General features: G+C 40.7%; 1 protein-coding gene across 1 annotated transcript; it reads left to right on the plus strand.

Annotated features, from left to right (window-relative positions):
- The first annotated feature begins 1618 nt into the window (after nt 1-1618).
- On the plus strand, nt 1619-13664 carry PROK2 (prokineticin 2). Its single transcript, XM_038740361.1, has 3 exons — nt 1619-1759; nt 7407-7532; nt 13448-13664. The coding sequence occupies exons 1-3, from the start codon at nt 1685-1687 to the stop codon at nt 13550-13552; spliced, it is 306 nt and encodes a 101-aa protein (XP_038596289.1). The 5' UTR covers nt 1619-1684; the 3' UTR covers nt 13553-13664.
- Nucleotides 13665-23008: the final 9344 nt, after the last annotated feature.

A 23008-nucleotide genomic window follows, 5' to 3' on the forward strand; every position in this document is an offset into this window, starting at 1 on the left:
TTCATTTAAAATGTAAGTCAAGTTTTGTTTGCTTTAGTAGAGCCAGCGTTACAGTAAATCTTGTAATTTTAGTATAGACTGGGTAATTGCAAACACTCTACAATAGTAAACATGAAGTACACAATTTCAAGTTCCAGGAATGCTAAAATGCATGTTGGATGTGTTTGGCACTTACATTGTCTCCTTCCTGCACTTGCCTTGGCATCGAGGGTGGAAACTTTCCTTTTCTACTACTCTGTCACTTGCTTCTGCTTTCATCTTTTCTAGGATATTAATGGCTTTTTCACAGCTTTGATTCGAAACTTATGACTGTACTATCTTGGCCTGAGCTCTTTCCAATGGCTGAGTTTTAAAGGAGCAGAAAGAGGTATACAATACTGCTAATCAGTCTGACACCAGAGAACATGATATAAATGATAGATTTTGACCAGAATTGAACCAAGATTTCAAATAAATAAGGCTACATATTGCTTCTCAAATGCATCTGAAATCCTGTCCATCAAGAAGGGAAAATTTAGAAAACAGAATAAATGATCAGCTAAAGTGGGCATTAAAATGTAATAGGTCATATCACCTTGTTCTATTTATTTTATAGATTAAGAAAAAGGAAAAAAAAACAAAGATAATCAAGAGTAGAACTTAGAGGATAAACCATCTCCCAGGGCCTTGAGAAGACCACTTGTGACTCAGTTTTGCTAGACCACCAGATTTTCTGTTTACCTTTAGGATAGTCCAGTTTTTTGGGGTACTTACAAAGAGGCATCTCACCTTCTGGAAATCCACCCTGGAAATCACAACATTTGAGGAATCCTGAACAAGAGTGAAGAAGTCCAACTGGGCATGTGGGAAAGAAAAAGAAAGAGGATGTAAGAAAGGGATAAATGCTCCCATTTATCAGTACAGTAATTATCTCATACAGTAATCGAGAGTATGAATAGAAGGTAAGGAGAAGTGAGAATTCAAGGAGGCAGCATGGTCCAGTGGAAAGAGCATGGGCCCGAGAGTCAGAGGACCTGAGTTTTAATCCCTGCTCTTCCATTTGCCTGCTGTGTGACCCTTCTCTCTGCCTCCATTACCTTCTCCCCCTCTAAACTGTAATATGGCTGTGGGCAAGGAACGTGCCTACCAACTCTGTTCTTTTGTACTCCCCCATCACTTAGTACAGTGCCCTGCACACAGTAAGTGCTCAGTAAATTTGATTGATTAATTGGCTGAAAGCAGAGGAGAGCAAGAGGACTTTCAGAATAAAGAGGACCGAGTAGTCAGGAGAAAAGAGTAAGACACAGGGTATAGAGGAAATGAGTTCGAGCATTTCGAGGGCTTTTCGGAGTTGCTTTTATTAGGCCTTCGGTAGGAAGAAAGATGTTTTTAAAGGGATCACCTTGTGTCGGGGGGGCGGGCGGGGCGGGGTGTGTGTGTGTGTCTCTTGCACGTGTTGCCTAGCGGGTGAGTCACGATAGGGTTTGAATAGCGGCCCCACGAGCTTTATAACAGCTGGGGATGCTCCAGAGATCCGCCCCAGCCTCTCTCCTCTTCCTGTTAGTGGCGTAACCTGGGGTGTCCCCCCACCCCGCCGCTGCCCCATCCCCTGCCTCCATCGTCCCCAACACCCCCCCCCCCCCACAACCACTTCTCTCTCTCACTCTCTTTTTCTCCCCAACTCTCGCTGCCGCCCGAGCGAGCTATGAGGACCCCGCTGTTTCTGCTGCTCGGGCTGCTGCTCTTTCCGCCCGCGGGGGACGCCGCCGTCATTACGGGGGTAAGAGTTTCCACGGCCGCACCTGTGCCGGTCCCAGCCCCCGGGACAGCCCGGGAGGGGAGGGAGGATTCGAGCCCCAGAAAGGACGGGGACGGGGAGGCTGGGAGGAAATAACACCCCCGTCCTTCCCCGCCGCGGCCGCCGCATTCGTTCCCTGACTTTAGCCCGGAGGAGGCCGGAGGGTCTCTCAATCAATCGATCGATCGGGGATATTTTTCTGGGGAGAGCACTGGACTAAGCGCTCGGGAGAGTGCCACGCGACGGAATTAGTGGACGTGTTCCCTGCCTATAACGAGTCTACGGGGCGGGGGCAGGGGGGTGGCTTACAGTCCATCGAGGGTCCCGAGGGCTCGGTTGGGGAGAGAAGATTTTGGTCAGCGCCGCTGACCGAGGTACCGCCCTCCGGGGAAGGCGGGAGGAGGGCACATCCTGTCGCCTGGGTCCCTGGGAGTGGGCCAAAGTGGGGAGGGAGAGGAAGGCAACTGTGTTGGGGGAAATACGCACGTGAACTTCAAGCCGTGGGGCAGGGGTGGCTTAATGGCAAAAGCACGGGTCTGGGAGCCAGAGGTCGTGTGTTCTAATCCCTCCGCCGCTTGTCAACTGTGTGACTGGGCGAGTCACCTAACCTCTCTCTCTGTGCGTCAGTTACCTCACCTGTAAAATGGGGATTAAGACTGGGAGCCCCACGTGGGGCAACCTGATTACCTTGGATCTACTCCAGCGCTTAGAACAGTGCTTGGCACATAGTAAGCGCGTAATCAATGCCATAGTTGTTATCATTATTTCTCTTTCCCGGAGCTCCAGTTTTCTTCCAGTGGTGGTTCTTCCGCTAAAGAGTTCGCCGCGTTCTGGAAGCCCGGGACCCGCTTCGGGCCGATATGGTGGAGGAAAGGGCTCACTCCTTGGCAAGGCAGGACGTTTGATTCGAAATGAGGGACGGTTGTCATTTCCCACGCGCACCGTCAGATCCAAGTAGGAGGGTCAGTGCTCTGGCCCAGGGTTCCCATTGGCACTCGGTAGGGAACGTTCATAAGTAGGGCAGTGACTTGGTAGGTTTCTCACTTTCCAAGTTTTGTTTTTATGTTTACATTCCCAGTAGGAAGTTTCGATCAAGCAGAAGGAAAAAAAGAAAATGCAGATTGAGCTGAATTGTCCTTTCTTTCTCCTGCCGAATCATGATATATTTTCTTTTCTTTGCCTTTGCGTTTCCCTTAAACCTAGTAGATGTAATCAAACTTCTTAAAAAAATCCTTCCTGTACTTTTTTTTTTATTGGAAAGATAGACAGAGGCCCATTACAGTATAATAATTCATCTGAACACTTGATTACTTTTTGTGATACACTGAACTACTCATATTTATCTTGTTGGTTCCTTTTGAGCATCTTTACCTATTTTGAAAATGCATTTTCACCAAATATACAGATGTATATTTGTAAATGATTATACCCGGATCGTGTGTGTATCACAACACACTTGTTGAAGACAATTACGTTTTCCGATCATCATCATCATCATCATCAATGGTGTATATTGAGCACTTACTAAGAATATATAAGAATCCCTTTCCACCCACGTTGTCCTAAGTGACACAGTAATGGGTTAAGATAAACCAGAAAAACAAAGGTCTCATAAATCCTATTTCCTTATGAGTAAATTTCATAAGATGAAATCTATCTTTGTCAGATATTTATAAAACGTTTAGTTTTATGAATTCAAAACTAAGGTTATTATTCAGTTAGAGTCCACATTATTTGTTGAGATTGAAGAAGGAAAATAAGAGGCTACTAAAGAACTTAGGGGGAAAGAACTTCAAATTATGTTGAAAATAAATATTTTTGTGGACAGGGCACAGGTCTACCAACTCTGTTGCATTGTCTCTCCCAAGCACTTAGTGCAGTGCTCTATGGTAAGTACTCAAGAAATGTCATTGATTTAGAGTATCGACATTGAGTATTTACATTTATTAGAAATAGTAGAATTGGTTTGAAAGCATATTGCTGAATAGGTTTGGAAGCAAATTTCAGATCATCGCTGCATGAAAGTTTTATTCTTGGAAAAATAATGATAGCTCTTTCAGCAAATGGGAGCAGTGCATAACTTGCATTGCTGTAACTTGCATAACTGTAAATCCATATTACTCCCTCACAGAGATCTCTGCTCTCTTGACCCCATCCATTTTTCTGAGCGCCTCACACCCCACCTCGCCTCCCTCTCCTTTCTACCCAATCTTGATGATCAGATTACTGCTCTCAACTGTACCCTTTCTACTCAGCTAGACGCACTTGCTCCCCTTTCCCTTCGTTGCTCTCATACCACTAACCCACAGCCCTGGATCACTGCCACTGTCCGCCTCCTTCACTCTTATGCTTGAGCTGCTGAAAGCTGCTGGCGAAAATCTAAACACCATGCCAACCTCGTTTACTTCAAATTTATCCTTTCCAGCCTTAACTCAGCCCTCTCCTCTGCCAGACCAAACTATTTCTCCTCCCTTATTGACACCCATGCCCATCATCCCCTTCAGCTCTTCCATACATTCAACTCCCTTCTCAGGCCCTCAGTTCCTCCCACTCCTCCTTCCCTCACCCCCAACGATCTGGCCTCTTACTTCATTAATAAAATTAAATCCATCAGGTCTGACCTCCCCAAAGTCACTCCCCGCCCTTCTCCAACCCCCCGGCTCTCAGCACTCTCTGCTACTCTCCCATTCTTCCCAGCAGTATCCTCAGAGGAGCTCTCCTCCCTCCTCTCAAGTGCTACTCCGGCCACCTGTGCTTCTGACCCCATTCCCTCTCATCTCATGAAATCTCTCGCTCCATCCCTTCTCCCCTTCTTAACTTCCATCTTCAACCGCTCACTTTCCACTGGTTCCTTCCCCTCTGCCTTCAAACATGCCCATGTCTCTCCCATCCTAAAAAAAACCCTCTCGACCCCAACTCACCTTCTAGTTATTGCCCCATCTCCGTTCTACCATTCCTTTCCAAACTCCTTGAACAAGTCGTCTATACACGCTGCCTCGAATTCCTCAACACCAACTCTCTCCTCGACCCCCTCCAGTCTGGCTTCCGTCCCCTACATTCCACAGAAACTGCCCTCTCAAAGGTCACCAATGACCTCCTGCTTGCCAAATCCAACGGCTCATACTCTATCCTAATCCTCCTCGACCTCTCAGCTGCCTTCGACACTGTGGACCACCCCCTTCTCCTCAACACACTATCCAACCTTGGCTTCACTGACTCCGTCCTCTCCTGGTTCTCCTCTTATCTCTCCAGTCTTTCATTCTCAGTCTCTTTTGCAGGCTCCTCCTCCCCCTCCCATCCCCTTACTGTGGGGGTTCCTCAAGGTTCAGTTCTTGGTCCCCTTCTGTTCTCGATCTACACTCACTCCCTTGGTGACCTCATTCACTCCCACGGCTTCAACTATCATCTCTATGCTGATGACACCCAAATCTACATCTCTGCCCCTGCTCTCTCCCCCTCCCTCCAGGTTCGCATCTCCTCCTGCCTTCAGGACATCTCCATCTGGATGTCTGCCCGCCACCTAAAACTCAACATGTCCAAGACTGAACTCCTTGTCTTCCCTCCCAAACCCTGCCCTCTCCCTGACTTTCCCATCACTGTTGATGGCACTACCATCCTTCCTGTCTCACAAGCCCACAAACTTGGTGTCATCCTCGACTCCACTCTCTCGTTCACCCCTCACATCCAAGCCGTCACCAAAACCTGCCGGTCTCAGCTCCTCTACATTGCCAAGATCCACCCTTTCCTCTCCATCCAAACTGCTACCCTGCTCGTTCAAGCTCTCATCCTATCCCGTCTGGACTACTGTATAAGCCTCCTCTCCGATCTCCCATCCTCTTGTCTCTCCCCACTTCAATCCATACTTCTTGCTGCTGCCCAGATTGTCTTTGTCCAGAAATGCCCTGGGCTTGTTACTCCCCTCCTCAAAAATCTCCAGTGGCTACCAATCAACCTGCGCATCAGGCAAAAACTCCTCACCCTCGACTTCAAGGCTCTCCATCACCTCGCCCCCTCCTACCTCACCTCCGTTCTCTCCTTCTACAGCCCAGCCCGCACCTTCCACTCCTCTGCCGCTAATCTCCTCACCATGCCTCATTCTCGCCTATCCCGCCGACGACCCCCGGCCCACGTCATCTCCCTGGCCTGGAATGCCCTCCCTCCCCACATCCGCCAAGCTAGCTCTCTTCCTCCATTCAAGGCCCTACTGAGAACTCACCTCCTCCAGGAGGCCTTCCCAGACTGAGCCCCCTCCTTCCTCTCCCCCTCCTCCCCCCTCCACCCCCCTGCCTTACCTCCTTCCCTTCCCCACAGCACCTGTATATATGTATATATGTTTGTACATGTTTATTACTCTATTTATTTTACTTGTACATATCTATTCTATTTTATTTTGTTAATATGTTTGGTTTTGTTCTCTGTCTCCCCCTTTTAGACTGTGAGCCCACTGTTGGGTAGGGACCGTCTCGTGCTGTGCACACAGCAAGTGCTCAATAAATACGATTGATTGATTGATAACTTCTAAAATCGGAAATCTGGTCCCTTAAAAGTGAAGAACAAATGCTAGAAAGAACTGAACTCACTTTGTGGATGGTTATGGGTAAAATATTTAATGTGAAGTTTGAACACTTTTAAATATATGAAATTTCAGTTAAATATACATTTAGCTTTGTGATAAATTTTCTCCTGATCAGATGAATCTATTCGAAGCATCAGAGTTAACACTAGTTCTGTAAATGTGCAGTTTGGAATAGGATTTTAGTCTGTGATTTTTCAACTGTATCTTCAACATAGATGCTGTTTTAAAAGTGAGTTTTGGCCCAATGTAGAGGCACCTTATCAATGTGTACTTATTTTTTTCCATAGATAATTAATGTTAGGAGGCTCATAAATGGTGATTTAATTTTTCAACTTTCCCAATTTTCCTAACTCAAATAATAAGGATGTTTTTGGTCTTATTTGACAAATCATCGCTGCTTCTGGGTATTTAAACGCTTATTTTAAACCATAACCTCCTGGTTATTTTTTACAATTTGATCATCTGAAACTAAAGGCCTTTTACCAACTAAAAAAATTGTTACTCTACTGTGTCCATTTTCAGTCTAGAAGGATTGATGAATGAATAAAGTCCGACAAACTGAATTATTAGATCATGTGAGAAAAGCAACATAGTGTGACCAGAGCCTTAAAACATTCAAAATAAAAACTTGACCACTTTCTCGAACTTTCATGCCTCTTTTCTAAATAATGTTGTCATGTTTTAACTTGGCACCAATATGCACTGCAGTTAAATCTCTTGTTTTAGTTTCTTTAATTACTGAAAGCCTTGTGGGTTGCAAGAATATTTTAGAGTAGTTCTTCGGGTTTAAAGGCAATCCCATTTTGAAAATATTAGACACTTGAAACTGAGTTAAATTTCATATATTTGAGGCATATTGGAAAAATAATTTCTTAGACATCTGCACTTTGATTTCTGTATTAAACACTTGTAATGAAACATTAGCTACAAATCACAAAATATCTTACATGTGTTAATAGGACTACTACAGATTATGGCTTAGACTCTTGGTAAGACAGACGATTTTGTTTTTAGATTTTGCCTAATTGTACGTATTTATTTCTTGACCTCCAGGCTTGCGACAAGGATCCACAATGTGAGGTTGGTATGTGCTGTGCCATCAGTATCTGGATTAGAAGTTTGAGAATGTGTACACCAATGGGCAACATGGGAGACAGCTGTCATCCACTGGCTCGTAAAGTTAGTATATGCTGATGATGACTCTTACTCAGTGGCATAACTTTCAAGGACCTTCAAGCAGTAGGAGGACCTACAGGGGCCTGTGAAGAAATCATTTCTGGTATCAGAAGTTGATAGTCATAGAAATGACAAACTGAACACAGGAAGAAAAGATAGTGGAAAGTCTCTCTTTTGTCATTCTCATTCCTACTTTTTCCACTCTTTTCTCTCTCTCTCTGACTGCCCCGGCCCTGCTGCCCAGTCTCCTCACAAACCCCTCTACTCTCATTCTGGACCAATCCTAGACATGTGATCAGGATCTGTAATATCCTAATGGAAAGAACTACAAGGGACTCAACAGAGATTAATCTATTTGGTTTTAAATTAGATTATCGAAAAACATTCATGGGGAAAAATTGTCATATAGCACCAACTACAAATTTTTAAAAACTAGTGTCAAAAGAGTTTTTACAGAGAACAATAATGATGATTTGAGATTATTGGGATGACTAGAATATTATTTAATTCCAACAAGACCTTTAACAAAATTTACCATTTGGGGAAGATGTTAGTTATTTTTAAAAGTAAGCAGGAACTGTGTTTTCTCATTTTCAATTATTACACTTTTTGTATTAGCTCTTTGTTTCTTAACCTTTTTCACATGTGGTTTAAGGTTCAAAACTAATAAAGCCAAGCATTTTACCATTTTTTTTCTACTCCATGGTTATAGAGCACAGTAAATTTCTTCTTAGGAAATACTTAATGTGGTAACTTTAGCCAGTTGGCGAATGTTTAGCTCTCTGGGCTTTAATAATATTGATGGGAGTTGTGCATGAGTATCTGAGGACAAAATTGGCTTTTCACCTTTTCCATGGTTTCATAAAGATATGTTTCTAGTTACAGTGAAACTATCTCCCCAAACACTCCAGCTCTATGCAAGCTTCATTGTCCCCTCTTAAAAAATGACTCCAACCAGCAGAGTGATATTTAAGAATTTAATGACCGTCATATAACTATTAGTCATCTATTTTTAGTGGCAAACATCTATATACATAAGCAGGTTAAGGTGTCATTACTGCATGGATGTTGCCTTAAAGTTCTTTCTCAGTCTTTTTAAAATGTCATCATTTATGAATTTGTCATTGCTTTCTATCCCAGAAGAGTTTGTTCTCATAACTGTTGTCCCTTGTCATATTTACAGTTTTGTTTCTTGTAACATCATTGTATTTCAGAGGCTTGAAACTTGCATCAAATATTCTTTTATAGAACCACAAAGTGTACTCCCTTCATTGGCAGTGATAGTAATAATAACAACAATGATAATAATAACAATGGTAATAATAAGACACATTTGGAATGTACAGAATTTCAGAAGGTAAAAACTGCATTAACCACATGTTTATTCTCCTAGATTAAACAAGTGGTTTCAAGATTTTTTTTAAATTAAGGAGTTCATAGTTTTTATACTGGAACTTAGAAGAATTAAAAGCATTAACAAAGTTCACTGGAGGTATAAACTAGTTCTCAGTCAAATACCTTCTAGCTAAATACCCAAGACTTAGATTGAGTCATCAAAACAGGATATTACTATCTTAAACACTAGGTGATTTCCTTCTCCAAAAGATGTTAATAAAAGTTTGTTGATGGACTCTATTTTTTTAGTATAGCCATGTCAAAAGTGTAGTTATTAAAGTAAGCTGAGATTTGTTTAACATTTTCCAGCAAATGCCAAGGCCTTCTACAGCACCAGCAACTGATGCATCAGAGACTCACTGGAACATTACTACAGAATTCAGTTTAACATATAAGATTAAAGGCCTGTTTTAATGCTGGATGAAACCTTTAAGCACTGTGTTTAAGGAAAATTATATTTTCATAAGCAGTATGCACTATATGTAGAAGATTGAAATAACTGTGACAAGGAACACAAGGCTGCTAAAGAGAAGTTGGGCATATATAAATAGCAAACTTTCCATCTTTCCATAACTCAGCCATGTCTTTCAAAAGTATGTTTATTCTGATAATGAAAACAATATTGGACTAATGGAGTTGAAATTCATAAGTGGCTAGAAAAATACAATTGGATGTCTTGCTCTAAAGGTATTTTTTTTTCTCTCAAGGTAAACTTCCAGTCGTATTTGACATTTGGGTCTTTAGCAATTTCAACAGGTTGATGACTTCTATTCTTTAGTGTTTGAGAATTATATACTGAAGTAGAAAATATAACACCTATCTGGAGAGAAGACCAAAAATTGGAATATGGTAGTATTTGACATTAGTCCCTGCCAGGTGAAACAGAAATGTTTTAACTAATAACTAATTTAACTAATTTCTGAGTAATATTTTGTAGCTATAAGAGAAAATTAATCTTTATTTGGAATCTAACATGAATTTTTATATTTACATTAGCCACCTAATTCCTCTTCCCATTAAAAATTAAGAGAACTGGAACATCTACTTGAAAGTTTGTAATTATGTCATTCTTTTTTTTTTTTTACTTTTATTTTGCTCATTCTCAGAGAAGCAGCGTGGCTCAGTGGGAAGAGCCCGGGTTTGGGAGCCAGAGGTCAAGGGTTCGAATTCCGGCTTTGCCACTTGTCAGCTGTGTGACCTTGGGCAAGTCACTTAATTCTCTGAGCCTCAGTTCCCTCATTTGTAAAAATGGGGATTAAGACTGTGAGCCCCACGTGGGACAACCTGATCACCTTGTCTCCCCCCCAGTGCTTAAAACAGTGCTTCACACATAGTAATTGCTTAACAAATGCTATTATTATTATTATTTATTTGAATTTTGGCTCAGTGGAAAGCCATTCACTCTTTTGGATTTGCTCCACTTGCTTGAATAGACGTCACATCAGGAAAAAAAGATTTTAAAATTTCAAAAACTGACAACTGGACTCCCTTCTTCTGAGGAGCAAATTTGGAATTAAAGCCTTTAGCAAGTACACCTCAGAATATTTGAAAGTTTAGTCGCATTGGTTCTGGTAGTTTTTCTGATAGCTCTCTGGCTTTTACCTCATTTAATGTCTTTGTATGGCTCCATTTTCCTTATATTAAAGTCTCATCACAGTGACCATACTTTGGGTAGAGAAGGCCTGAAAATGATTCCTCTAGGTTGCATCAATGACACTGAATATAAGCCTAAAGAGAAATGCAAGAAAACAACAGTCCCCAAACTACTGAGATTTCTGCCTTTGAAGTGCTTCCAGGAAAGAGGTAATGGTAGATAGGATGAGGATGATGCAAGATGAAACAAAGAAGGAAAGATGAAATGGGAGCAGGCACTAGGGATATGGAGCAGGGGCAAAATGAGATTAGTGGCTAGTGAGTGCAGAGTGAAATGGAAATAGGGTGGTAGAATATTGACAGCGATTTAATATTAGCAGGTACTGAGTTGCACCCAACACAGCCCGCAAATCTATAGCCTAATCTGTCTTCTGAGACCAATGGCAGTCTTTGAGAGGAACGAAAGTATGGAAGGAGTTTTTTTCAGTAGAAGGGTATGAAATCTCATCCACCAGCTAACCCAACCAATCTCAATGCTGCCACTCAGCTTCTAGTCCTCAAATGCAGCGATGCTGCCACTTTCCTTGTTTCTCAACATTTCATTGATATTTCACCTGATGGAGCTGTTCGGGTGCATGGGTGATGCCACATTTTCTTGCCATGTTGACCCCCTGCTACATAGGACCGTGTTTTAAGAGAGGAGGAGAGAACCCATTGGCATTATGAGCCAGTTTTCTGACCAGACACCAAGCTGAACAGCACAAAAGGCCAATTTGGTTCTGGGGCTATCCCAGGAATGGCTGAACCTCCAGGGTAATCAGAAAATATACCTAATGTGTCGAGCATCCTTGGGATGAGAGATAAATAGTATAGGCCAGGCCTCCTGAGAGCAAATAAAATAGAACTAAACTGGCTTTGGGGCCCAAGATGCTATTTGTCTAGAGATTGATATTACCCAGTGGCATAATTCCTTCAGGCTAACCTGCAGAGAGGGTTCGCTAGAAGCATAATATCTTGTCATGTGGGTCAGTCTGGGTGTGATCTAATTTGGTGATGTGCACAATAATCAAGTTCCTTTGTACCTAAATCCAGGTAGGTTCATCCAACTTTTCCTGTTCTAGAAATGTCTGAGAAAAGAAAGAGGAAGTAGGCTGAGTTTAACATAAATAATTATGGTATTTGTTAAGTGTTTGCAGTGTGCCAAGCACTGTACTAAGGATGGGGGTTTGATGCATGATAATAAGGTTGGATGCATATGTCCAACATGGGTTCACAGCCTGAGTAGGATTAGATCCTATTTTACAGATGAGGAAACTGAGGCCCAAGGTCACATAGCAGGCAAGTGGCAGAGTGGGGATAAGAATTCAGATCCTCTAATTCCCGTGCTCTATCAACTAGGCCCCTCTGTTTGAAGACTGCAATATGAGGGAAGGGAATGTGTCTGTTTATTGTTGTATCATACTCTCCCAAGTGCTTAGTACAGTGCTCTTCACACAGCAAGAGCTCAATAAATACAATTGAATGAATGAGGGAAGAGTCAAGACAGTGCACAAAATCAATCCATCATATTTATTGAGCACTTATTATGTGTAGAGAGCACTGTACTATGCACTTGGGAGAGTACAAGACTGAAGAGTAGGTGGACATGTTACCTGCCCACAAGGAGCTTACAAAATGAGGGTGATAAGGAGAAAATGAGGGAAAAATACAGGGTAGCAGAGTAGCCTAGTTAAAGAGCACAGGCCACTGAGTCAGGGTTTGGGATCTAATCCCAGCTCTGCCACCTGCTGCTGTGTGACCTTGAGCCAGTCACTTAAATTCTCTGTGCCTCAGTTTCCTCATCTGTAGAATGGGGATTACATTTCTATTCTCCCTCCCCTGAACTGTGAACTCCAGGTGGAACAGAGACTGTCTGACCTGATTATTTTATATTAGGCACATGATGAGGGATTAACAAATACTAAAATTATTACTAGAGAAAAGTATAACAAACAGTTGCAGTATCATTTTTCTTTTCAGGTCAATACAAACAATGCTGTTGGTATGGTTCTCAGGTTTTGAGAAGTTCAATTTTGTATTTTTAAATGTTCTTTTTTATGATCTTTCTCCTATTTTTGTTTGTCTTCTGATCCTAAATTCCATACTGATATTTGCAAGCTCTATTGTGAACAATTGTGTTGAACTGTATATGGACATAGAGAGCAAAAAAGAGAATTTGAAGATCACACTATTAACGGTGAGATGTGTGTGTGTGTGTGTGCACACGCGCACACACACCTGACAAGACCGACAATCCCTTCCACATTGTGTGCATGTCAGTAAAGATTGCCCCTTTCTATACCATTAAGTTTGCTGCCCAGTGTGCCTGGGACTATTTTTGTTTCTGCCTCTTCTAAACACTCATGTATTTACCACTAAATGTAATTTTGCATACCATATGATGATGATGATGATGATGATGGTATTTTCATTTCCCTGTTTCAATTTACCATGAAGTAGCAGTTTGGATATCCTTTTGCCTTCCATTCTCACCTGTCCTGCCCAATCAAAATGTGATCTGATGCTGGTGAACTGACGGCATTCCAGAACCTCATTGTTTGGGCTCCTGTCTTGTATTTATGTCTTCATCTTACATTTGGTATTTGATAAAATTTTAGTAGAGATGCTATTTTGAAGGACAATGGGACTTCAAAGTCTTTTGTAGTGGAAAACTACTTCCTTCCCTTTTCCATGCACAGTCGCAGCTTTTATATTTATGACAGTTGCTCAATGCTACTAGTTAAATGTCATTCCAGTAAATATACCTCCTCTCTGATTAGTCTGCAATTGTTTGGTATGTTGTTTTAAGGCCAAGTTTCCAAAAGGGAATGTCCTACCCTTTATTTACTTGCTTTTAATACAAAGATATTCTTTTTTTTTCTTTTCTCCAGGTTCCATTTTGGGGGAAGAGAATGCATCGTACCTGCCCGTGTCTTCCAGGCTTGGTCTGTGCAAGGACTCCATTTAACCGATTCCGATGTTTACCCAAGAAATAGAGTTCAACTTTTTTTAGCAGAATAAAATTAAATGTCAACAGCAACTTAACATATTTAAGGTTTTCCTTGTGATAGTGATGAATAAGTTATATGCCATTAAAAAAATCCTATTTCTCAGCCAAGATATTGAAAAAGAATATTTAGGTCTAAAATATTTTTGCATTTGATTTTAAAATGATGTTTTTATATAGAAAGACTTCATTTTGTATCGAAATATATAATAAAGTTTTATGGCTGTAGTCTCATTTCCCTGCTCATATGAACCTCTTTCTAAAGTGAATAGTGTAGTTTTTAAGCAAGGAAGGTGAGGTGAAGAATGAGGATCAGATATTTAATGATTACCAGACACCATTTGTGAATTTTGGGATAGAGTCACCTCCCTTTATATACACACATTTCCACCTTCATGTCTCCTAATGCCCGCATTTCAGAGCTACCTACTGCACTTTCTATTCCCTTTTGTCACCCCTCCTTGTAGACAGTTCAACTTTCCAGATAGCTCTTATTATTCACTGAGTCACCAGCCCTCCAGTAGTGATCACAGGTCTAATGGCTAGTCTGTCTGGACTACTGTTGGTCAATTAAGGCAGCAGTCGAGTTTTTGTTCTTGTTTGTCTCATACTTCTTCGTGGGATGTTAGAGGTCGCAGAGGCATATTAACTGAAAAAATTGGCGTTTCTTGCCTTTGATCTGTTCAACCATGCACCCAGTGGAATGTGGACAGGTTGTATCTTTCCGTTTCTAAGCTAGAGGCAATATATTCCATTTTGAAAGAAATTAAAGGTGATGTAAGGAAGCAGCATAGCATAGTAGAAAGGGCACGGGCCTGGGAATCAAATGACCTGGGTTCTAACCCCAGGTTGCCTGTTGTGTAATCTTGGGTGAGTCACTTAACTTCTCTGGGCCTCAGTTTCCTCATCTGTAAAATGGGGATTTAATACCTGTTCTCACTCTCCCATAGATTGTGGGGCTCATGTGGGACAGGGACTGTGTCTGACCTGATTATCTTGAGTCTACCTCAGTGCTTAGTAGAATACTAGACACACAGTAAGTGCTTAACAAATATAATGGTAATTATTATTGAAATATGTCCATTCATAAAGTTTTTTCTTAAGTACACTGGGGTGGCCTATAATACTTTTATTTTGTTCAGAGAAACAAAACTTTTGCCAGGTTTCGTTTGAGAGAACATGATCAAGACCACCTATATGAGATAATTATTTATAGATGTTGTGGAAAATACTATTTAATATAAGGATGAATTTTTAATGGCATAAAGCTAGTTATGTATTTGAAATAATGTTTAAAGTATAATTTCTCTTTCAATCAAAATCCAGAGGTCTGTTGTAATAGATTTCCCAACATTGGTATCTGTATCATTTGTATCTGTATTCATATTGCTGTGCAAAAGTCTGTATCAGAATAATGGCAGTTTATCACTTGATCTATTTTAATATCATATCCTGGTTTGTGTCATAAGGGCCTTTAATTTTTATCTCATGCAAATTATAGATAGATAAGATAGGTAGATCCCAAAGCTTATCTGGTAAAATGGAGCTTTTTAGTATAAATGTAGCTTGAATTTATGTGCAGTGAAATTTTATCGGTGCATATTTCAGGACACTCAGAAAATAAACCCGAAGGGAAAACAAACAAGGTAATGAATAGTCTTGGAGATAAAGCACAATATACAAGAAAGCTTATAATTAGAAATGGGCTGGTAAAGTTTCATTATGTGCAAAAAAAACCCCCTCAGTGTATGTCTGTTTTTATATCTATTTATTGAATTCCATGACTGGATAAATTGGGTATGCATTCAAAACAGATTTCTTGCAAATGGAAAATGTTCAAGTGTTGAAACCACAGAACTTGTTTTGCCCACTAAGTACTTTAGTCATGGGGAGGCGGATAAATGTCTACCAACTGGCAACCTTACATATTTCTCATGCAATACATATTGTCAATGTCTCCAGTTCCAAATTAAATGCATTTTTCATATTTAGGAAAACAAGCACCTAAAAATAGCATTCATTAGTGCAATCTTTTTCCTAATTTGATGATGTAGGCTCAGTCTTTTGGTAACCTCCTTTTCATTTCTCAGTGGATTGTTTTAAAAGTGTTGAATTTGACCATTTGAAGGATTTGTGAAATGTAGTAATTGAGAGATTTTGTGAAATAATTATTTTTATTTCTATAATTTACAACTTTTTCCACACAGTATGGCCAGAACATTTGATTTTGAAAAAATCAAATGCATTTATTGAGCACTGACTGTGTGCAGAATACTGTAATAAGTGCTTGGGAGCATACAATTTAACATTATAACAGACATATTCTCTGCCCACAATGAGCTTACAGAGTAGAGAAAATGCTCATTTTCCCCCCTAGTTAATTCCAGTAGTCGACCCCTCCAGAATTTTGCACATGGTGAGTGTGGCAGGATGATACTCAAAAAAAAAAATCCAGGAGAAAATGCATTAAAATATCACTGATTTATACCCTTCAGTAAAACAAATCGTACATGTTCTATACTGAAAATTTTACCACTGCAGAAATGCATAGAAATGCATATGTCTGGGCCTCATAGCATTCGTTCAGAGGAAGGAAAAAAGGCCGTTGTTATTTCCTGAGATCTCTCTCTACTTGCTTTGGGATTTTACTCCGAAGATAAGGTAGCCATGATCCTATTATTTTACACTTACCATCATCAGCATCATCATCATCAATGGCATTTATTGAGCGCTTACTGTGTGCAAAGCACCATACTAAGTGCTACACTCAGCTCTTTTTCATGATAGTGCTAGTGAATTTTAATGCCAGTATCTTACAACTCTCACTTCCAGATAACACTGAGCATTTACCTCTGTTTAAACACCTCCCTTCCATTCTATCTCAACTTCTGAAGTATTTTGACTGAATTAGAGAATTAAAGCTCATTTCAATTTAGCATTAGATAATGACTAATCTATTCAACAAAGATTAATGGCAAATCACTAATTTGTTAGCACAGGGAACTTTTTGCTGAATAATAATAATAATGATGGCATTTATTAAGCACTATGTGCAAAGCGCTGTTCTAAGGGAGGTTACAAGGGATCAGGTTGCCCCACGGGGTGCTCACAGTCTTAATCCCAATTTTTCAGATGAGGTAACTGAGGCACAGAGAAGTTAAAGTGACTTGCCCAAAGTCACACAGCTGAAAATTGGTGGAGTTGGGATTTGAACCCGTGACCTCTGACTCCAAAGCCCATGGAGCTCCAAAGCTCTTTTCACTGAGCCACACTGCTTCTCAGCATGTGTGGGTGTCCTATGAATTCTTCCAATCCCAAAGTTGATGTGGATAGGATGTGAAAGAGAGCACTTAAAAAATTAGGTATTCATATATACACATAAAAACCAAATTAAAAATATTTTATTAATGGTACAGATTCATATTGCTTCACATTTGATCATGTAACTATTGTATTTTTATCATTTTGTAAAATATATTCGCTTAGGCCAATTTTTTGGACCTTGCTGAATACACTAATGTATTTGATATTGTTTCCTCTAGGAAATTATACTTTGGTAAGCACTCTGTCTTCATAGAACTAATGAAAAACACTAACTGGGATATAGTAGCTTTCCACAACAATTTGGTGCACTTTGCTCTATGAAACGTTAATCAGGCTGTAATCCTTCAAGGTGATATGACAGTCCCGTGCTTTTTAATGGCTCTGGGTAAGGGTCTGTCTCACCACTCGTCAGCCAGAAGCATCGAAAGCACTGAGGGAGGGGAGGGAGCTGGAGCTCAGGGAGAGCTGCTCATGTCAAAGCCTCCAGGCTTTGTGGGTGAAGGGAGACGAGTGCCTAAACAAAGGGTAAGTTCCTTTACCCTCCCCTCCAAGCATGAAAGTGGGGTCAACTGTAGGGGCTCTGTCCAGCTCCTGGAAAGAGCTCATGCTGCCCAAGGTCCCCACCCAACAGACTGGAGCAGGGAAAGCAACTGTGAGAAGCCTCGTGTTTGTTTTCTTTTCATTTAAAAATAAATACAAAATAAATGCCCTGGGGCCAGCAGCAGTCTGAATAATGATACTATTGATGATGATGGTGGTGATGGTTTTTGTTAAGCGCTTACTTTGTGCCAGACACTCAACTAAGTGCTGGGATGGATACAAGCAAATCAAATTGGACACAGTCTCTGTCCCATGTGGGGCCCCCAGTCTCAATCCCCATTTTACAGATGAGGTAACTGAGGCACAGAGAAACAAATGAATTGCCCAAGGTCACACAGCAGACAAGTGGCAGAGTCAGGATTAGAACCCATGACTTTCTGACTCCCAGGCCTGTATTCTTTCCACTAAGCCATGCTGCTTCTCTGAAGCAGAGATGACCGCCAGACTGGGGAGCACTGGGGCCATGCATCAGATTGTGTCATATGACTGGCTGGTGGAGGCAGCATCATGAGCAGGGTTGTGTGCTTGGGATGGGCACCAGGCTGGCGTCAAATTGCTTTGTATGCTAAGCTCTTAGTACAGTGTTTTGCATACCATAAGCGCTCAATAATATGATTAAATGAATGAATGAAGTATCACAGGGAGCAACAGGGTGGCTCCATGTTGGACCATTGCTCAATCCCTTCACTTTGGGATTGGAAGAGTTCATAGGACACCCAGACAACTGAGTATGCTGGTAAATACCTCTTATGCAAATCGCACCTCCGTTACGGACTCTTCTCAATTACTGCTTTATTCCCAAAGAGTGTTCTTGGTCATAAAAGATGGGACTTGTTTTTCACAAGTTACTTCTAGCTTCTGCCTATTTTTATGGTGTTTTTGAAGCACTTAATATGTGCCAGGTACTGTTCTAAGCGTTGGGATATACACAAGGTAATCAGGTTGGACATGGTCCATGTCCCACAGGGGGATCCCAGTCTTAATCCCGATTTTACAGCTGAGGTAACTGAGGCACAGTGAAGTAACTGACTTGCCTGAAGTCACACAGCAGGCACGTGGCAGAGCTGGGACTAGATCCCAGTTCCTTCCAACTCCCAGGCCCATGCTCTATCTACTAGGCTATAATGCTTCTATTTTCCAGGGAATCACCGTTTGTTTATCATCCATACCAAAACATTCTGAAACACTTGTATTTTGGGTTCATCTACCCTAGATCGAGACCTTAAAATCTCAGTGAGAGTGCTTGTGTTCTCAGTTCAATAGATTTCAGTTTTGTCTCTCTTTGGACTATGGCTTTTTCTAGTTTTTCAGATATATGGCACTTTCTACCTAAGATATGTGCCCAGAAGGATCATGCCACCTCATTGTCTCAGGTCCCCAGTTCATTTCTTTCCTACAGAAAATCTTCAACGGTCTGTATAGTGAAAATGAAGAGCTGCGGAATCAACTGGTGAATTCACCATTCCACATGTCTTGACCAAAGGCAAGTTTTTGGTATTGCTTTTTTACTTTGGGCTCCAAATTTGATTCATTTGATACCATAATAGTGTGTTCAGCCAAGTCAGAAAAAACTGTTTCAAAATCATGATGATGATAACGGTGTTTGTTAATCACTTACTCCATGCCAAGCACAATTTTGGTAGATGCAAGATAATCAGGTTGGACACAGTCCCTGTCCCACATGGGGTTCACAATCTAATGGGGAGGGAAAACAGGTATTGAGTCCCCACTTTCTAAATGAGGAAACTGAGGCACAGAGAAGCTAAGTGACTTTCCAAGGACACACATGAGACCAGTGACTGAGCAGAGTTTAGAACCCAGACTCTCTGACTCCCAGGCCTGTGCTCTCTCCCCTAGGCCATGCTGCTTTTGTCACGAGTCCTATTCCAGAAAATGTGACATTCCTATGTCATGATTCCCCATGCCAAGATTAGCCCTCTCTCTGCCACACTTCCTATAAAAAAAAAATTTAGACCCACCGCAGTGATTTTGAGATCATGATATTTTTATCTGGGTCATTTGTTAGTTACAATAGACACCTCAGAATTCCGAGTGAGGCGCTGCCATAGGATGCATCAGTGGCAGCAAGATGACGTGTTCTTCTCTGTAGATTGCTCTTCCTTTATTCACACATCCCAAAAATAATCAGAGTAACCATCCATTCTTGCTGACAATCTTGTTGACTTCACTTCCCTGTAAATATTTGTCACACTTCAAATCAAACACACCTTTCTATGGGTTGGCATTTTATCCCATTCAGAACAAATGAAACTATCTTTCTAGTGTCTATTAATTTCATTTGTGAGAAAATTTCTTCATTATATTAGAATCTAGAAAAATCAAAAGTCATTTGACATTACCCTATAGCTGCATTTTGTTCGTGATGTCTCTGAAATTAAATTCCAACATTTTTAATTGCCATCTCAGAGTCTGGATTTTATCCCTTTATTCCTCACATTGAGATTTGTGACCTTCGGGCATTTGATATTCACCCCATTCCCAACACCACAGTATTTACGTACATATCTTTAAATGATGTATTATAAATTATTTATATTAATGTCAGTCTCTCCCTCTGGACTGTAAGCACATTATGGGCAGGGAACATGTCTGTTAATCCTGTTGTATTGTACTCCCCCAGATGGTTAATACAGTAACTATTACATAGTACATAGTAAGAGCTTAATAAATACTGTTGATTGATTGATTTCTTATTCAGTATGCCATAAATATTATTTGTATTAGTGTTTTCTTCACTAAACACTAAAGACATTTCAATTTATACCGCATTTATTTTTAAGCACGTCTAATAAGTGCAGCAATTATCCACTCCCCTTCTCAGGATCCATTACATCATCTGCAGAAGTACTATATTCAAGCATCAACCTTCTTCCTTTGTATTTTTAATTAGGGTTAAGGAGCATTATATAATGATTACTTAATTAAGCCAGGTGACAAGCATCGTAAGTTTCATTTTTAGCTCAGTTTTACTGCAAGACCTTGAGATAATGACTTAAAAACTTCGGCATCTAATAAAACTGAAATTACACATTTTAAGTGCTTTGAGGTCTTGGAATGCAAAGTTCTGTGGAAATACAAAACAGAGATACTATAACAATCCCACATTGGCAGTAATTCCATAAAATCTGTGTTGACAAGGATATTTGAGGACTTCCAATTGATCCCATTTTTTAATTTACTTCCAGTCTTTTCAGTGAATTCATGTTTGAAGATTAGACTACTGTGGTTTATAGGCTAAACAGATTGCTACAGAGGTATGTCATTTATTGGCATAAAACAATATAAATGTGCTAGCTTGTTCCCCATGCAGAAGGCAGTACATGAATCTGAATAGTAATATAGTTATCTGTGATACAACATGAATACTTATTGGACATTTAATGATATTAATAAGGAAAATATATAGCCTTATCTTTACAAATGTAACGGTCTAATGTAATGTATATATTTGAGAAAGTGCATAGACATCAATAATAATAATGGTATTTGTTAAGCGCTTCTATGTGACAAGCACTGTTCTAAGCACTGAGCACTGTTCTAAGCCAGGATCAGTGATTTGTATCAAAGTCATTGAACAGCATGACCTAGTGGATAGAGTACTGGCCTGGGAGTCAGAGGACTTAGGTTCTGATCCCAGCTCTACCATTTGTCTGCTGTGTGACTTTGGGCAAGTCACTTCACTTCTCTGTGCCTCACTTCATCTGTAAAATGGGGATTAGGACTGTGAGCTCTATGTGAAACAAAGACTTTGTCCATTCCGATTAACTCATATCTGCCCCAGTGCTTAGTACAGTGCCTGGCACATAGTAAATGCTTAACAAATACCATTTAAAAAATTGAGTCTTGAGGGGCTTCCACAGTTAGAGGATGGGAGGAAAAAGAGGAGCCTTTGAAAGAGACTGAGAGGGAGTGGCCAGAGAGATAGGAGGAGAACCAAGAGAAGACTGTGTCAGTGAAGCCATGGTTAGATAATGTATCCAGGAGAAGAGTAAGTCCACAGTGTTGAAGGGAGCTGAGAGGTTGAGGTGGATTAGGGTGGAGTAGAAGGCATTGGATTTGGCATAAAAGAGGTCACTGATGTCCCTAGGGCAGTTTCTGTGAAGTGATGATGGCGGAAGCCATGTGCATATTTGTACATATTTATTTTATTAATGATGTGTATATATCTATAATTCTATTTATTTTGATGGTATTGATGCCTATCTACTTGTTTTGTTGTCTGTCTCCCCCTTCTAGACTGTGAGCCTGTTGTTGGGTAGGGATTGTCTCTGTTGCCAAATTGTACTTTCCAAGCGCTTAGTACAGTGCTCTGCACACAATAAGCTCTCAATAAATATGATTGAATGAATGAATCAAGGAGAGAATTGGAGAGGAAGTGGAAGCAGTGGGTGTAGTTGACTAACTCGAGGAGTTTGGAGTGGAATGGTATGAGGAAGATGGGGCAATAACTGGAGGGTGCCATGAGGTTGAGAGTTTTTTTAGGATTGGAGAAACATGAGCATGATTGAAAGAAATGGGGAAGGAGCCATTGAAAGGTGAACGATTGAAGATCATGGTAAGGGAGGGAAGAAGGAAGGGGACAAAGTGCTTAGACCAATTAATCGATGGTATTTATTCAGCCCTTACTGTTTGCAGAACACTGTTCTGAGCCTTTGGGAGAGTACAAAAGAGTTGGAAGACCTGATCCCTTCCCACAAGGATTTTACAGTCTTGTGAAGGAATAGGGTCAGAGGCACAGGTGGAGGAGGTGAATTTTGAGAGGAGGTAGGATAGCTCTTCTGGAGATATTACTGGGAAAGATGGGAGAGTCAAGGAGGAGACAGAAAGAAGGAGGGACTGGAGAGGAGCAAGGGACATTTTAGCGAGATCACAATTGATGGTTTCAATTTATTTATAGACTTTCTTTATAGTTTCTTCTAACCCCAAAACTTGCAGTTTAACACAAATAGGCATAACAAATAAGATGCTAAGAATCACTGGATTTACATAGATGATGTGATTGAAATAGATGCCATTTCAAATATTTGGACTTAATGGCATGAAGCAGGTTTTCAACCAGAAGGAACTACAAATAATTAAATAACTTGAAATATAAACCTGAAAAGGAAATTTGCTAGGCATTTTTGAAAACCAGTTTCCCAAGTAACTTCAATTCCTTGGTTAAATACATTTGAAACAAATAGAAATCTATGCACAATCACTCCATTGTGAGCCTAGCATTAGAAAAAGGTAAACACAGTTTCAAGAAAATGTTTGACAGCAAGAACATTCAAGTATTCTTTATGTTGCTAAATTCTAGGATGTTGAGTTCTATTCTCAAGGGAAGAAAGTACACCCAAACATATCCCATGGACTCATATAGTACTGTCTCTAGCCCATCTCAATTCTGCCACTGAAGCAGGTGCATGACTTTTTCAAAGGCAGAGCAGCATAGCCTAGAGGAAGGACTGTGGGTTTGGCAGTCAGAGGACCTGGGTTCTAACCCTGACTCTGCCATTCA

The sequence above is a fragment of the Tachyglossus aculeatus genome, chromosome X1 (genome assembly GCF_015852505.1).
Source record: "Tachyglossus aculeatus isolate mTacAcu1 chromosome X1, mTacAcu1.pri, whole genome shotgun sequence".
Taxonomy (NCBI): domain Eukaryota; kingdom Metazoa; phylum Chordata; class Mammalia; order Monotremata; family Tachyglossidae; genus Tachyglossus; species Tachyglossus aculeatus.

Bases quoted from the DNA above. Each gene is read 5' to 3' on its own strand.
- PROK2 (XM_038740361.1), top strand. From the start codon at position 1,685: ATGAGGACCCCGCTGTTTCTGCTGCTCGGGCTGCTGCTCTTTCCGCCC. The intron at 1,760-7,406 runs GTAAGAGTTTCC...CTTGACCTCCAG, and splicing joins ACGCCGCCGTCATTACGGGG to GCTTGCGACAAGGATCCACA. The intron at 7,533-13,447 runs GTTAGTATATGC...TCTTTTCTCCAG, and splicing joins GTCATCCACTGGCTCGTAAA to GTTCCATTTTGGGGGAAGAG.